Source organism: Ctenopharyngodon idella, chromosome 8, assembly GCF_019924925.1.
Source record: "Ctenopharyngodon idella isolate HZGC_01 chromosome 8, HZGC01, whole genome shotgun sequence".
Classification (NCBI taxonomy): Eukaryota; Metazoa; Chordata; class Actinopteri; order Cypriniformes; family Xenocyprididae; genus Ctenopharyngodon; species Ctenopharyngodon idella.
In genome coordinates, this window is record NC_067227.1 from 21,703,006 (window position 1) to 21,720,816 (window position 17,811).

The window sequence follows — 17,811 nt, forward strand, 5'->3', positions numbered from 1 at the left end:
TGTTATTCTTCAGAAATAGCAGACATACTGCTGAAGTCAAAGTCGTCATTTCTGGCCTCCACCGCTTAAAGATATTAAAGGTTATGAAAGCTGCCTAGTGAATCTGTGTATTTTGTATTTTTGATCTTTCCTAAGGATTTTTTTCAGCTTGATTCATTCAGTGAGACAGTGCTACAGATCTTACTTAGGATATATTACAAAATATGTAAAATAATGAACATATATCATGTTCAGCACATTAAAGGGAAAATTCTCTCTTTATTTATTCACCCTCATGTTGTTCCAAACTTGCGCGTGACTTTATTTCCTCTACAGAACACAAAAGAAAATATTGTGGAAAATATTAGTGTTCAAACATTGTATGGACAAAAAAATCGCTTTTTTTTCCATTTTTAATTTTTCAGAATATATGCTTTTGTGTTCCACAGAAGAAAGAAAGTCATTTGAATGTCTACATTTATTGTCTGTAGCTCTGCTTCTTATACCACAAACTGTAGAGAAATGACAATAAAGCAACTGATATATAGGGCACGGCAGTAGGAAATTGTTAACACATACTTTTCTTCATATGACAGATAATGATTTTCTCTTATTTATAGTTATGATAGTGGCACAAAAGGATGCAGAGAATATTACATGCGATATACATACAATTACATGCATCATTTTTAGGAATCATGCATTGACTGCCATATATGGAGAGCTAAATATTTATGTAAACATTTATGTAATTTCTAGGAAGCAATTGTTATTTATATTCCGTTTACATTGGTCAGTACCGTAAAGAATCAAAATGATAATGATCATGAGTCGTTATGATTATCCCTTTTATTATTACTAAAATCATCATTGTTGATGTTATTGTTGTTTTGTAATGACACAGATAATTATTATCAGCCCCAGCCCCAGATTTTCAGCCCCAGGACAACATTTTATGCATTTTCTCCCTTAAACATATGTAAAAAATTCATATTAATGTATACTGCACAAAAGATGCTCTCAGGAAATTTAAAAGTCAGTGATGAATTGATGTGTGGGACTTTGATGTGTGGGACTCTGTATGACATTTATTTCTTTATTAATTACGCTATTCACCTGTTGACGCCAAATAAACTCCTTTTCACTAAGATGTTTTTGTCAAACTCAAGAGTTGTTTATGAATACCCTCACCGTGTTGTTTGTGGAACGTGCCAGTTTCCTTTGTGATGACACTGAGTATTTTCTGAGTATAAATAAGTGCTGGATACTGACTACAGACAATGACACATTCTATGTGGGAAGGTGGCAACTTCAGGTGAGTCTTAAAATGCACTTCAGCTCTTTGGAAACTATTCCGTGAAAACTATTTGCTTAAGCGTTAACAGTTTGCTTAAGCGTAAATTAGACTTTTCCTACAACTTAACACACGTGTTGCACGACACAGTTGCTCATGTATGGAAACCTTTTTTTCCCTTTATGTACTTATCTCTGTCTCTGCTGGAACTTATTACCATAGTGACCAGTGAATAATATATATTATTAAAACAAATTATATAATAAATTATATATATTCAGATCTTAGGGTATAATTAATTTGTGAGTTTTTTCTTGTAATGTGTGAACAGGTACTGTCTTTCCGTTATAATATGATATAGCAGAAAAGATTACCAAACTATGCCATAGGCTATAAAGCAGCACAAAATTTTATTAAAACTTTGTTGTAATTTGTTATTCATAAGTAAAAAACAAACAAACAAAAAAACAATGCATTATCTTTAAATAATATTTTGTCTCTAAATCTCAAAATGAAATAAAAATGCACAAGCCTTTTTTCTTTTAATATTGTGTTTACCTTTCTTAGCCAGACACTTTAACATAACATAAAGAGCATTTGTTTTAGAGTAGCATAAATTGTCTTTAATCTTACACAAGAAAACTTGTGCTCAACCCCTGCAGACTGACGTGTTAGATGGTCTAGTTTCTGGTGCGTCCTTTGCCATTCATAGAACAATCACATTACCTCATGTCATAATCTATGTTCTTTGATATAAACTGAAGAATATAACATTGTATTTACTCCTTTGATGTGAGATTTTATCTCTCTCTTTTTTTCAGATTGTCATTTTTTATCCTATAAAGATCCTTTCACTCTCGTTTTTAACCAGAACAGCACAGGAAGACAACGACTGACTACAAAGGCGCAAGGTAAAGAAAGCTGGTGAATATTTACTTGCTTGTTTCTGAAATATACAGTACGTAATTTAATAGTGCCTGTCATTTAATGACAACTTTGGTGGCAAAGTATTCCATGTAGGCCTTAGATGAGACAGCTTTGGATTAAATTTCCAAAGTATCCAAAATTTGTATGGATACTCAAATCTGCATTCACATTATCTACATGCACATAATATCGTTATGTTGCATAATGCATGCTTATTTTTTCAAAGAAAAAACTTCTTGAATTATGGGACTATTAAAATTTTTTTTTTATGCCTGCTTTGCATATCTGAACAATATTTTAACAATGTTAACCAAGCAAATAACGATACAGTATGATACAATGCATGTTGCACATGAAATTGAGATATTTGCTTAAATGGTTTGGAACTGTGTATGTTTACTGCACCTACGCCGCCAAACATTCAAACAATGGAAATATGAGCGTAGGAGGATAAAAGAGATAAAGTTATGGTCACTGTGAGTCATTTTGTTTGTTTTTTTTCTCAATTTTTTTGGGATAACATCCTGATTTTATGAAGACTACCAAAGTTCAGTAGTTTCACTTAGTTTCACTTAGATTTTGTCTTGTCTTTGTCTTTTGGCTACAATTATGTGAAAAGAGGAAAAAGAATCAAGCGAGATAGTGAGTAATATTCCATCGCTGAGTTGTGTGAACCTGAAAGCAAAATTACACAAGGAGTGATAGACACATTGTCTAGAAAAGCGACTGACTAGAATAATAATGCAAGCATTATATTTTTGTTTTTAGTCTTAATAGATGAAATCCAAATTATTTTATTTTTTATTTAGAATTTCATTTGCTTGCATTTGATGTTTGTTTGACGTGCAGAGGTGTGCATAAAAACAAATCTTATTTTATTGTTATATTGTTTTTTATTGTTATAGATGCTCTGATCTCAACTCAGGCTCAATAACATCATCAACCACATTCTATTGCTGTCTTATATCCCTTATCCTGTTCCTGGGTTGCTTCTTTTGTGCATGTTTTTGCAAAATGCAAAGTGTGTTTGTGTGGTTTCCTGAGGTGTGAGAGGTTTGTATCTTGTATGACAGACAGATGTCACGCACATTTTGGGTTCACATTCAAGCAACTCTCATGTTTAGGTTTTTCTGGAGACTTTAACCAAAAAGAAAAATGGAGTTAGAGGTTAGAGATTTTTCAGAAATGATTATGGTCTTGTGGCTTGTGTAAATTATGTAGTCTGTTCACACATAGTTACATTGATCACTAGTAGTCTCACTCACTTTGCTTTAATTATTCAATCCCTCAGTGCTTGAAAACATCCCCATAAGATGGTCTGTGTTCCTGGGACTCCTTACATGCATGCCGAACTTTCCTTTTAAATGCAACTGCATGGAATCATATCAGCACTGTCCTTATTTTCCCTCTTGGTTTTCTGTGAATGTCCATAATATTTCTTTCACCTTCTCTATAGTAGCCTATTTTTAAGGCTTGCCATTTTTGCATACATTTCCAGCATATTTCAAGGGTTAGTTCACCCAAAAATGAAATTTCTGTTTCCAAAACCCATAAGACTTTCGTTCATCTTCAAAACACAAAGGAAGATATTTTTAATGAAATCTGAGAGATTTCTGTCTCTCCATTGACTCCACTTTGACACTTAATAAAGTTCATAAAGAGATCATAAGACTAATCCATATGAATTGAGCAGTTTAGTCCAAATTTTCTGAAGAGACACGATCGCTGTAGCCTATAGACCTTATGCGCCAGAGAAACAAGTGCGCCGCCATCTCTATAAAATTGTCTTTGAACTTCCGTTTTGCGGTAGCTCTGTACATTTCTATGGCATCACTGTCAAAGAATAATTAGCTGGTTAAGTGGATTTACTTGTTGTAGAGTTAATGAAAGTTATCATGAGCATTGTAATGTTTAAAGCAGATGTCTTAACAAATGTCAGTAGACCGGGAAGATTTTAAAACGAGCAGTTCATTCATAAATATGTAAGATCGCTGTGGAAATAAAAACCGCAAGTCAAAAGACAACGAGCGCAACGCTGAAAAGGGGCGGGGCTACATAAGGTCTATATGATGAACAGACTGAATTAAAGCTTTTATTTACATTTAAACATTCATCAATCCACACAAGCTCAAGCATGCTTGCTTGAACCAATGAGGATCATTCTCGTGTGTTGTGCAGCACGTTTGAGCTTCTGCAATAACCAATGAGGTTTGTTCTTGCGTCAAGCAGGTACAGTTGAGCTTCTGTTTATGTTCGCTGATCAATGTTTATATTTGAATAAAAGCCTAAATTCAATCAGTTCATCATATAAAGCGATCCAGTCTTTTCAGAAATTTTGGACTAAACCGCTCGAATCATATGGATTAGTTTTACCTTCTCTTTATGAACTTTTTGAAGCGTCAAAGTTGTAGTTGCGTAGCTGTCAATGGAGGGACAGATCTCTCAGATTTCTTTAAAAATATTTGATTTCATGAATGAATGTCTTAATGGTTTGGAACAAAATGAGGGTGAGTAATTGATGAAAATTTTTTCATTTTTGGGTGAACTAACCCTTTAACTCATCTTCATAATTAGATAAATTTAGGAATCAGTTCAGGTAAACACATTATTGGGGTTCATGAGGGTAATGAAGGGGTCAGTGGACTGATATATACAACAGAAGTTTTAAATTTCGTTTTAATTATTAAAATGTATTTGTAAATGTGGTTTCAAATTAATGAAACCACTTCTCATATATGTTGAAAATACAGTATTATTATTATTTTAATATCTCTTTATTTAGTTTTCAAATAAGGAATACACTTGTGATGCCTAAAAAAGACATCATGATGGATTTTAGTTAACAGAATAATGTAAAAACAAAATAATGTAAAGAGTGTCAAAGAGAAATGTTCCTTATAATTAAAGTAATATAAAATAGTTGATTAAAAATCACAGTGCTTACACCTTACACAAATAAATACATCTACATACATTCCTACAATCCAATCCAACACAATCCAATACAAAAGGTAAATTTAAAAAATGGAAGCATTTATATTCCTAGATAGTCTAATATAGATAAATATAACACTAATTTAACCTTAACCAAAGATATAGTTAAAAAGCTAAAGTTCAGCTAATTGTTTCATTGTCTCTTCCACATTATGTATTATGTGAAATGTACAGTAATGTCTGTAAGTATATGACGCTATACATCAATTTTCAATCTTTGTCAAACTCTTGACTTCAGGAATGCCTCAGTCTGAGAGAGAAAGTGACAAGAGGGTGAGTGGGAGAGAAAATGAACGACAGCCACAACTAAAAGAAGAGCGTGACGCATCTCCCCCTCTGATAAGCGAACGTTCTTCACCCCAGTGCGTGGAAGATCTTTCGCCTGCTGTACGTTCTGTGAGTGAGCTTCATTTTCTGGTACTTTCTGTAACAATGCCTTAAAAATGAAGACATCACTTTTGAGGTTTGTTTGCATATAATTTACACTGCATTTTCTGAAGATTCCAAATCATTTCATCTATAGATGTATTTTTAGTTTTCTTGCTATATGAACTGCAATATATATTTCTGATATATTGCAACTTTTCTGTAGAATTCTGCCCCTCAGACAGTGGCACCAGTCCAGCTCAGCCATACAGCTCCATCCAACAACTCAACATACTTAAAACGTCCACTAAGCCAGGTAGATTAATAAGCTACGGATGTTTAAAAGCTACATGAAGCTTTCAGTGAATGGCCTTTATTGTGGAGAGGGTGTTGGCGTGATTCTCAGTGTTTTTTTGTACGTGTGCAGAGAACTGGTGATGAGGAACGGATGCATTTTCTTCAGCTAGTGTTTCAGAATTCTCGAGCTGGCCAGATCAGGCCGTCTGTACTCCGCTCTACGGCTCTCCTGCTTCAGGGTTTGTGGTCCAATGAATTATTCAAACTTTACATTTTTCTCGACGTAGTGAAGTCCTCAGAGATATCATTATATTCCATATATGTACATGTTCTGTCAAGCAACAATGTTTTGAAACATATACACCTCTGCATGTAACCTCTTCAAAGCGTTTCGACTCAAAAAGGGTTCAAAAGAAATAAAACAAAAGTTTTTCAACTCTCTGAAGTAGGTGCTGTAGTTATGTTTTATGTTATGTAGCGTTGAGGTCATACTCCTTGTAAAATCTGCAAAATGTTGATCAAAAAAGAGGGATCATAAAAATTGCATTTTTTTCCCTGTACAACCCTAAATAAGCTGTTTCACATAACAGATGTTTACATATTGTCCACAAAACAGAATAACTAAATTTACTTATATTAAGTTGTTACTACTACTACAACTAAAAATAATTAGCAGTAGGAGTATTGTTATTATTATTAAGTTTTAACATTTTGCAAATACTACAAAGGGTATGTGTATGTTAGACCACAAATGTATATAAATTAAATATAAATATGAGAATATATAATAAAATACTCATGACTTAAATGATTTAAATACATTTTAATTGATCTTATATGAGATGAGTTATATAGTTTTAAAAAATATATATTATTTATGTATTAAATATAAAAACAATATAATATAATAATAACTGAAAAAATGAATAAATTGTGCACTGTTTTGCCTAATTCTTTAGCAAATGACAGTCACTCAGCAGCCATGAACAGAAGAAAAGACACCGGTCACGGCGCACAGATTTCCATACAAGCTGTTGCTCAATCAAGTCAGCACAGGAAACAGTCTCCCAGCTTACACCATCACAGGTAAGTATCATTGAAAATAAATCATAAAGATAATAAATGTTCATCAATAAGTATATTCACATCCTTCATGTGTCCTCCTCAGCCCTGTCCAGACAGAGATGCAGAGATCCAGCTCTCTTTATGTAAATGGACAATGTCGCTGGCCAGGCTGTGATAAAGTCTTTGAAGAGTACACACATTTTTTGAGGTAAGTCTGTATTTTATTCCAATATCTGAAATAATGTAAGCAAGCTTCCCTTGTTAGATACTTATCATTTTCAAACTGATACACACCAGTTTTGATTCTCAACCTGTCTAGACATCTGAACCGAGAACACAGCACAGATGAGAAAACTATTGCACAATGGCGAGTTCAGCAAGACCTGGTACATCACATGGAGAATCAGGTACATCAGTGATACGATCTCTTAAAAGCAGCACTCTCAAGTCTTGCTTTGTGCATCAATGATCATCATCAGTCATTATGAATGAGGCGTTGAAAGTGAATCATGGTTTCATTGGTTTTTGAGTCATTGAGTGTGAACCCAAAAGAATCAAACATCTTGGTAAAAGTGGTTTGAGAACCCAGGTGAAAAAAAAGTACATTTCTATAATATACTTAAAGTGCTCTATTTTCGTGCACTAATTTTGTACTTAATATACTAAAAATTCTTCTTTAGTACTTCTTAAGGTAATCTTAAGAACATCTAAGTGTACTCAACTGTACTATTTTGAGACACCATGAAATATGAACTAAAATGTACTTTTAATATACTATCTCTGTATTTAAAAAACGTATTTAGATACTACTTATAGTACATTTGAACCCATAGTGTACTACAAGTGGTAACTAAATATATTTTTTATTAAAAGCACATTTTAGTTCATATTTCATGGTGTCTCAAAATAGCACAGTTGAGTACACTTAGATGTTCTTAAGATTATCTTAAGAAGTACTAAAGAAGAATTTTTAGTATATTAAGTACAAAATTAGTGCGCGAAAATAGAGCACATTAAGTACATTATTGAAATGTACTTTTTTTTCACCTGGGAACCCACTGGCTCTAATGTGCTCTTTGTGATGTCTTCAGCTCATTCAGGAGAAGCAGAAACTTCACGCCATGCAGATCCATCTCCAACTCTTTGAATGCATCTCGACATGTACTGTAAGACTCTACAGAATACTCTTTGAGCGTGCCACAAGTTTCGTGAGAGCATACAGAAATAGTGATTCTCATTGTGAACATGACATTTCCTTTTTGTGATTTCATAAAATGTCAGTAAATCTATATAAAGTGCAGTTGTACTCATTTCAAGATGTCTACGGCAATCTATATGTGCTCAATGCCGCTCTCATATTAAAGACTGATTTGTGTGTTCTTTATCAGGGAGTTGCTGCAGGCCGGTTGAGGCCACTGGCACTAAATTTGCCCCCGTTGGGGGAGCCAGATGGCAGGACAGAGAGAGCTAGTGAAGCACCGGTACGACAGGAACCCTGGCACATACCCCCACCACACCTGCTGCCAGGTAAAACCTGCTAAAACCCAAAATACACATCTTGCTGTGCCCCTAAATACACACAATCTAGCTAAAGAGTTTCTTTAAACAAGAATAATCCAATCAAGTGGAACTGAAATGGTGAAGGATACCATCCAACATGGTTTATAATGAGAAGGCCACACCCATCTTTTGTTTACTTCCTTTCCCTTTAGGTTATTGACCAGACAGTAGAAAGTTGGTGGTCTACCACTATGACTACAGTTGAAGTTGTGATATTGCTTGTTTCCTGTTGTCACAGTTGGCATGTTTGCAGACCACAAAGGCTGCCTAAGATCTGGACCAAAAGTAGTTCACACGGCCACAGCTGGAGTTCCATCTATTATAAAACCTTGATTTCGCATTTGCTGTGCATTGTGCAAGTATGTTTTCGAAAATGACTGACTCATTTGCATTATCCGGCTGTGCACTTTGCAACTCAGCAAAACACGCAGCAGTTTACATAAGGCACAATGCACATATGAGTGTTTTCAATTTCCAAGAATTATTATGTGATGTTCTGTTTTTTTCAGTTATTTGGTTTTCTGCCACTTACAGATTTCGTTAGCAGTATTGAATACTACAAATATGCCAATATACGACCTCCATATACATATGCTTTTCTAATCAGATGGGTAAGAACAAATATATATCTAATACATTTTAATGGTCATTTTAAAACATAAATATGTATAAATATGATTTATAATTTATTCCTACAGTCAATCCTGGAAGCCCCAGAAAAACAGCGGACATTAAACGAAATCTACAATTGGTTCACAAGGATGTTTTTCTATTTCCGTCATAATTCTCCTACATGGAAGGTACTAAACATGCTGTCGCAGCCAACTAACCATGAGTATGAGACCTAGAAACAGTCCCATTTCTCTTTAGTTCAAAACTCAATTTAAGCTTTTATTTTAATAATATTTTTTAATAATATTATGAGAGACTGAAAGGTTTACTTGTGTGTCTGATTTAATGGTATATGAATTGGCTTAATTAAAACAAACAAGCTCCAACCTTTAGCACAAAGCACTTTGGGACATTATATTTTTGTCCACATGGTGCCGCTGTTGACATGATAAAATCATGCTGAATAATCTCACTAAACACCACTAGACCTAATTCATATGAATATAAAATTATATTTTATGATTTATAACTGCTTCATCCTTTTTCTCAGAATGCTGTGCGACACAATCTTAGTCTCCACAAATGCTTTGTGCGAGTGGACGGGAGGACGGGGGCGGTGTGGACAGTGGATGAGGAAGAGTTTCAGAAGAGGAAAGGGCAAAAAATCAACAGGTCCTCTCTCAGCTTCTTCTCTCATCTTTAGACAAATTACATACACAATGATATGTTCAGGATTATCAAAACAAGAATATAGATTAAATTCACAAAATATGTGCATTGTTTTGAAAAAGTCTGACAATATGACAAAGCAACGTATCAAATGTTTTTTTACAGGGACTACACTTTGAATTGGCTGACACCCTTCTCTCATTGTCCATCCAAAGAAGCCTCAGATCATCAGATGCATCAATAAAAGCCACAGATCTTCAGTGAAACCTTTTACAAATGTTTAGCGTAGTATGAACAAAAAATGATCATAAAGGATGAGATTGTTTGTTAATATTCATTTATGTATATCTATCTGAAAAATGTCAACAAGTCTTCCTTAAAAAACGATGTTACTGTCTTACTAATTAAAAAAAAAATATGACAAATATTTATGCAGACTGTAAGTTTTCTTTTTAATTCATAGACAGTGGTTATAAATAAATGCATGCTTCATTTTTGATTAACCTGCTGTACAATGTCTGATTAAAATGAAATACAATAGCAATAACATATTAGAATATTCAAAATTATTCAAAATTTCACTTTGAGAGACCAGACTCCAACCTGACCAGAAGAGGGCATCTGTGTGTGCTCACACGTTTTTGGGTGTGGTAATTCTGTAACTGCAGGCAAAGACATCAAAAGCGTCATCAAAGCTGCTGGAATGAAAGACAAAGAAATTTCCTATCTACATTTCTAAATCATATTCTTAGGATATTTATACTGCATAATAGTTTAAAACTGAGTTACTGAAGCAGGCTTTATTAAGGACAAATTTTATGTTGGTGAGACATGAAAACAAAAAATTCCTCACCATGTTGATTTGAATTACTGTAGAATTCCATCATTTTTCATGTGCAAATGGCTGCTTTTTCACCCCATTTTGCACATGTGTGACTTCATGCTGCAGTCTAAAGGTGGAGAGTAAATAAATCTGCTGCATCTGTTCCCCTGTGGTTCTCTGTTTTGTCTTCCAGCTTGATGGGATCGTATCCATCCCTTATGATGCTTCAGCCTGTGCTTTTGTGCTCCTCTGCCACCACAGGCTTTTGTTCACCCTCATATTCCAGTGCCACTATGTGAATTCCCACAATGCCGATGATGGTGGTTGGCACTGCGTTCTAAAGAAAAATATATATGTATTTGTTTACTAGATTGGAGATAATGCACAGTAAGTCAGTCTATTGCCATTACATGGCTACTTACCAAATAAATACATGGACATGAAATACTGATTTGAGTTTAAATTATTTAATAATCTTAACTGCATTAAAGTTTCCTCTAAGTAAAATATTCCACTACAGCATACATATCAAACGGCCTTGCAACAGTATTACGGTAAAATAAAAATGGAAGTTCTCTGAGGTCATTCTCACTATGCTTTTTTTTTAAGCATGACTGTTTGGATTTATATGAAATGGTAACACTTTACAATAAGAGTCCATTTGTAACATTAAATAAGGTTAATACAAGAATTGTTCATTGTTAATTTCAACATTTACATTTTAACATTTTAAAGTTGTCTCGTATATCAGTTGTAATGCACTATGAATTAACATGAATGTTCAATGTATAATTAAAATATTAGTATTTTTTATATTTATAACTTACAATAAACATTTTGCCATTTTTTTTTAATTCGAAGAAAACAAAATGTAGGAAAGAGTTAAAACTGAACACAATCTTGCTGCTCAAACTGTGTATATGGCTTTCAAGTACTTTATACACCACTGATACTTTTTAGCGGTTGTAAATAAGTAAGTACCTACACAAGAGTATGCAATTTCGGATGCAGCCGAGATGTGTTCGACTTGAAGCGCCACTGTTCAGACCAATCAGTGTATGACATCAAAGTACCACGAGAGCAATTAGAGAGCAGACGGCTCCGCGTATGCTTTCAAATCGCTCTTGCGGTACTTTCAAATCAGTCTGGGCAGCACCTCTTCAAGTTGACCACACCTAATGCTTTTCGAAATCGAAGCGCTTGAAACAATGCACTGTGGTGACACCTTCAGGCCAAAAACCGCATAAATACATCATGTACACAGCTAAAAAGACATTTTTTACAAAACAATTACAAATGTTGTACGAAAGTGTAATCGATTAAATGTAATCTACAAATTATTAAATAGCATATAATTTATGTTCTTTTAATTTCTAGTGACTGTTTTGTGTATGTTTTTACATTAAAATACCCCCCCCCCCCCCCCCCCTCTTTATTATAAAAACTATTTTAGGTTCTAAAATGCTCTGTTGTTGTGTTTGCCTAAGCTAAAGAATCCTACACTCGCTTTATTGCTCACATTTTCCAGCTGTCTCAGTGGGTCTCCTCATGCCCGCTGATAATTTTATTGGTTCACCACTGATCTGACAACATATTTCAAACACTATTTTTTTCTTCTGGTTTCCATGGCCTTGAGTCCTGCAGATTTATTATGATGAAAAATAGGCAGTTGACAGCCGCAGGCTACAGAGTTAGCTGGACCCTAATTACACTTGGAGCATTTCCTTCAGAACACACCTCATTATACCAGCCTCTGGACAGCCTCACTGTTTCTGACAGCTGCCTCTCTCTGTGTCAGGTGCTTATTACCTGCTCTTCCTCCCCTGTTGACTTCCAGCGCCAAACAGGTGTCTCAGTCACTATATCTAGTGTGTTATACGACTGCTGTTTTCATGACCAGAACCTTCCGTAGATATGCAGCGGAAACAGAAGATGGTATGTCCTTTGGGGTACTTTCTGTAGAGTTTTACAGCCAGAGAAAATGTTTAGTGTTAAAGTGTTCTTTTTAGCATTTTTCCAGGTGAGATAGTAATAATCATAGCTCTTTTCTATACATACACTAAGTGTGTTTTGGTTTAAAGTGTGTCATCGCAGAGATTTTTTCCAGATTCAACTGTTATGATTAGGAATATGCTCTGTAATTTTGGTGTTGAAGTATTGCATTGGAGCGCAGACACCTAATATAATTCACATGCATACATGAATGAAGATATAGCTTTAGGAGCAGATGAAAAATGGTGTTTTGTGGTTAAACATATCATGAAATGGTAGTGAACAGAAAGCACTGCACAAGAGAAACTATTTCATCTACTCAGAAAGAACAAAGGTAAATATCTCACACTTCATTAGCCGTCACTCTTTGACAACAAAGACAGACTCAACCGAGAATTGGGCTTGTAGATTTTGTTTCACCTCTGTCTCATCACTCCCTGACAACTTCCCATCTCTGAGACATGCAAACGCTCGACACGGAGCCAGCAGGCTGGTATGTTTGACAGGCTAGGACAGAGATAAGGAATAGCATAAATGACACCCCTTCAACTAAACCACATCACAGAGAAGAGCCATAAATCACTCGGTACCTGTACAACCTGATGCAAGCAGCTGCACTATAAAACTTCATTATTCTGGATTGTTGGGTGAAAATCGCATTGAAAATCATCTCAGAGGCGTTAATTCCTTACATTCCCTTAAACGATTTTTCAGCATTTTGGTAACAGAACTGATTTGTGATTAAAAAGAGATGGTAAAATGTTCCTACTTATTGGGATTTTGAGAAACAGATGTATCCTAAAGATATTTGTTAATTTCCCCTTTACTGTGTCTTTGTACTCAAGTGTGACGGAGTGGGCCTCACGTGCTGACGTACCAACCATCAAGCGTCCATATTCTCTGGTCTCAGCAGGAGGCAGACAGACAAGCAGTGTTTTTCTGGTAAGTTCAGGGCTCTCTTTGCATTGTAAGTAGGATTATGAGGCTAAAGGCCACGCTATACACTCTCGGCCTGTCTTTCTATTCATCTTCCTAAAAATGCTTTATGCTAACAATACACCCACATCTACACATATGCGGGTGTTTACTCACTTAGCATTGAAATCTTGTGGACTTTCAGAAAAGAAATGTCATAACCACACTTTCACACTTGTGAAAATTTGTCCATCAACCATGTCCAAGAGTCTATATACATTCATCACAAGAGAATTCTGTCATTCTATATGATTTTAATAGCACAGAAATGTAATAAAACTGAAAATTATGTCATTAATTACTCACCCTTATGTCGTTTCAAACTCATAAAACTTTCGTTCATCTTCGGAATCCTCTTCCGGAAGCTCAAACGTGTTGCGTAAGATTGAACCTCATTGGTTACGCAGCACGTTTGAGCTTCCAGGAGAGGTTTGTTCTTGTGCATTATTCATGTTCGAGCATCTGCTTGTGTTCGCTGATCAATGTTTACATGTGAGTAAAAGCATAAATTAAATCTTTTCATCATAAAAAGCGATCAAGTCTCTTCAGAAAATTTGGACTATACCGCTCTATTCATATGGAATACTTTTCTGATCTCTTTATGATCTGCAAAGGCAGTCAATGGAGAGACAGACATCTCTCAAATTTCATCAAAAAGATCTTCAGTTGTGACCATCTTTAATCCGAAGATGAACGAAAGTCTTACGAGTTTGGAATGACATGAGGGTGAGTAATTAATGACATAATTTTCATTTTTGGGTGAAATAACCCTTTAACAGTTGGCATACATTTTATATATCCTAATAAAAACAATTAAGTATTTTCACATTATGTATAATTTGACAAAATTACAGCTTGTTGGAAATTATTTCAGTTATTTTGATATTCAGGCCTATTTTTTCTTTTTCTTAACATATTGTGGCACGCAGGTGACGCTCATTAGCACTCAAGTCACCAGCCTCGCTCGTTCTCACAGCTCTCGCCACACATATCATATGTCTCATAATTAATTCCAAGAATCTTTTTCACTAATACTTTTGTCTCCTTTGTCAAAAACTTGGCTTTAAAATTTGTTGGCTGTGATGGAAATGACTTAGACAATGACTGATATAAATCAATTTCACACAATAAATATTGAAAAGGTTTATGCTTATGTCACTCTTTTTAGATTATCATTGTTTTTAAAATGTAATTTCTTCTTTTTACTTTTATGAAGTAGGATTAGTCTTAGTGTCAGATAAGGGCAAAACAATGAAATCTATACATAAAAGGCATTTGAAAAGTAGCAACAATAAATGATAAACGCATAAAAACAGCTTTATTGTGACCTTTTATACATAAATTGAAACTTATAAGCTTTTTAAAAAAAACTTCTGAACATAAAAGTGCCCATATTTAAGAAGTATGCACTAAAAACATCAGCCCTTTTTTTAAATACTTTTTAAAAAACATATGCAGCCCAGTCTGCACTCTGAGTACTGTTGTACAACAATACATGACAAGTTCACTGTAATTAAATTTGTCAGAGGTATAAGGAGTCCATTCTGAATATTAATCTATTCAAAATGCAAGACCCCCCCCCCCCCCCCCCCCCCCCTCCAATTTGCAGACTAATTGACAAAGTGAACGTGTTTCTCAGTGTGTTTTCTCAATTTACAAAGCTCCTATAAGTTTGATTCAATTTACTATAATCCAAATCCCAATGGTCTTCAATCTGCTGAAGATAGAAAATTTCCTGGCCCATGTTTAATACAGTTAGGCTATAGTTAGTCACTGATTTGTCTGTCTGTAGGGTTTGAGCTTTGTCTACACAGTACGAAGCTTAATTACATGAGTACACAGTTATCTAAATTGCTGCTACTTGTATGACCTTGAAAGAGGAAAATCATATTTAGCAGAGAGACATATTTTAATAGGCTCTGCTAGACCTCATTAATTTCTCATCAGGAAAGGCCCTGGTCATTCATTCAGGTTTGTGAAACTTCAAACCGGGCTTTTCTCCCCAAGATGTTGGTATCTAAATAGACCATCTAAATTCATTACACCAATCCCCCACGTGTTTGATATTTTCTCACTAACTCTTTGTTCCTTCCAGCATCCCAGCTGCACAGCAGAATTTCCTGTGCTGCATCTGCAATCTCTCTCACCTTGATGTTGTTAGACGTGTTACCTTTGAGAGAATGAAAGAGCGTCTTTCTGCAGGAGAGGATGAAAGGGCGCTGGCCTCCATCTTAGCAGCACGGAGAGACGATCTCACCGCAGGGCACCGCAGCTCTCTGATGCCTCCTGACAGCTCAGGACTTTCCACAACTTTCAAGTTGTGATACAGTAGTCAAATAGCTCTGGGGGAGAAAGAAACCATAATGGGAGAGGGGAGCGAGAGAGAGGGAATCTTATCTCTCCATTTTTTCTTTTTAGCTTAACAAGTGCCGTGATCTAATTACCTGGGAAGAGATGTCTGGAGATGTGAGTAGATTCTAGAAAGATGACAAATAGGAACTTGGAAATCTATACGGACCAATCTCACCTGTTTGTTTTGACTTTATAATAGACTACCTGGATTATACAGAACAAACCAATCTGCTGCTGGTAATCGAATGCGTATGCACGCACAAACACAGAGAAAGCAGAATGAAAAGGGGATTTGAAGCCTGTTATATTGGCGATGTGAACACAGGCGCAGACATGTCATGCTTAATTCTGGTCCAGGGATTTCCAATGGGTTTGACTCCGGCAGACTGGTGTTTCTGTTGATGGGACTTTAAATGAGACAGTGTTGTAAAGCAGAGATCATGCTACGAACAGCTTCCGTATAAACAATCTTGTATGCATGAAAACACACATTCATGCTCAGGCACACATGGTGAAATGTGGGAACACACACACATATACATGTATGCACATACAGCGAAGTGCAAGGAGAGTGGGAGGGAGGGATGGAGAGATTAGGATGAAGAGAGCGAAGATGAATAGCAGGATAATTAGCCTCATCTCCCAGGACTTGACAGAAATATGCGGTTGAGATGGATGGAGTCCATGGAAAAATAGAGCCTATAGTCCACCCCCTGCCCCCCATTCACCCATCCCCCCCAATCCTCTTCCCGTCCCACCATTCAAACGGGACTACGGAGAGAGGCAGAGGGAGAGCGAAAGAGTTAGAGCATCCCTATGGTTGGTTGTCAAAAGCCCCTCGTTCCCCAGAAATCCTCTCTGAGAAGTCAGTGAGGAGAGCGTGAAAGAGAAAAACACAGGGTTTTAAACCTAGATGACAAAGAAAGCCACAGAAACTCCAGTGAAATTTACCATAGAGAGAGAGAGAGTATTCTGACTGTACTGTCAATTCTAGAGCTTCCTTTTTAAGTATTTTTTTATGGAAAAAAAAACAACAACAAAAAAACGTCTCAGGTTACGTATGTAAACATGGTTTCCTGAGAAACAGGGAACGAGACTCGAAAGGGCAACCCATTTATTTGGAACTTAAAAAATAAATAAATAAAAATAGTTCCAACATATAAATAAAAATAATATTACTTAAAATTGTTGATAATTTATTATTAATTAAAATAAATTGCATCTAGATTTATTGAGACCTCAGTCCTGTTAAGAACAGAAGCTGATCCTGTTGCTTTGAGCTTTTTCTATCAGGATGCCTTTTGAGGAGATTAACATCATGGAAAGATAACAGAGGCAGAGAAAATCCTTTTAGATGTTTTTCTAAAACAAGACACAATACCTTTCTTGGAGACAAAAAACTCTTTGCAGTTGTGTGTATCCTTTAGTATCCGTCTGGTTCGGCGCCAGTCTGACTTTGAGTAAAGCAGCTTGAAAACATACATTTATAAATAATTTCAATCCTCCATCAGTGCTAAAAACAGGTGGGAAGATGTTCGTCCAACTACTGAGAGCATCGCTATCATTTTATTTGGTTTTCCACACTGACTTTCTTGTGACAAGTTTACCATTTTACGCTATACTTGCTAGATTTACACAGTCAGACGTACTTAAATGATTTCTCACCCATTCAAATGCTAAATGCTAATCCTTAAAACTTTATTTCTCTCTTTCTTGCTACTTGATGAACTTACAGTAGTTAATTGAAAGAAGCTAATGCCCTGTCTACAGCAGACGCTAGCGGAGTGTTGGGTCTATCAAACTCAAATAGAATCCTTTATAAAAAATGACGCTCACTACTTGTGCTTCGCGTCCCAATTTCTGACGTACTTCAGCTACTTTCGACAACTGAATAATGGCTGAGGAA

At 35.6% G+C, this 17,811-nt stretch overlaps 1 protein-coding gene across 4 annotated transcripts; it reads left to right on the forward strand.

Moving 5' to 3' along the window:
- Positions 1–1,979: 1,979 nt before the first annotated feature.
- On the forward strand, positions 1,980–10,192 carry foxp3b (forkhead box P3b). 4 transcript variants are annotated; one of them, XM_051904423.1, is made up of 13 exons: positions 1,980–2,184; positions 5,433–5,590; positions 5,787–5,876; positions 5,988–6,096; positions 6,817–6,943; positions 7,026–7,130; positions 7,242–7,329; positions 8,014–8,088; positions 8,311–8,449; positions 9,017–9,093; positions 9,181–9,282; positions 9,645–9,766; positions 9,929–10,192. In XM_051904423.1, the coding sequence occupies exons 2-13, from the start codon at positions 5,435–5,437 to the stop codon at positions 10,005–10,007; spliced, it is 1,269 nt and encodes a 422-aa protein (XP_051760383.1). In that variant the 5' UTR covers positions 1,980–2,184; positions 5,433–5,434; the 3' UTR covers positions 10,008–10,192. The 4 variants fall into 4 exon arrangements, with proteins under 4 accessions (XP_051760383.1, XP_051760385.1, XP_051760386.1 ...); XM_051904425.1 differs by lacking the exons at positions 9,645–9,766; positions 9,929–10,192 and adding an exon at positions 8,721–8,841 and having other exon boundaries at positions 9,181–9,237; XM_051904426.1 differs by lacking the exons at positions 9,645–9,766; positions 9,929–10,192 and having other exon boundaries at positions 8,635–9,093.
- Positions 10,193–17,811: the final 7,619 nt, after the last annotated feature.

Coding starts and splice junctions, on each gene's coding strand:
- foxp3b (XM_051904423.1), top strand. CDS start 5,435: ATGCCTCAGTCTGAGAGAGAAAGTGACAAGAGGGTGAGTGGGAGAGAA. Junction 6,944..7,025: donor CCCAGCTTACACCATCACAG/GTAAGTATCATT, acceptor TGTCCTCCTCAG/CCCTGTCCAGACAGAGATGC. Junction 9,094..9,180: donor ATGCTTTTCTAATCAGATGG/GTAAGAACAAAT, acceptor TTATTCCTACAG/TCAATCCTGGAAGCCCCAGA.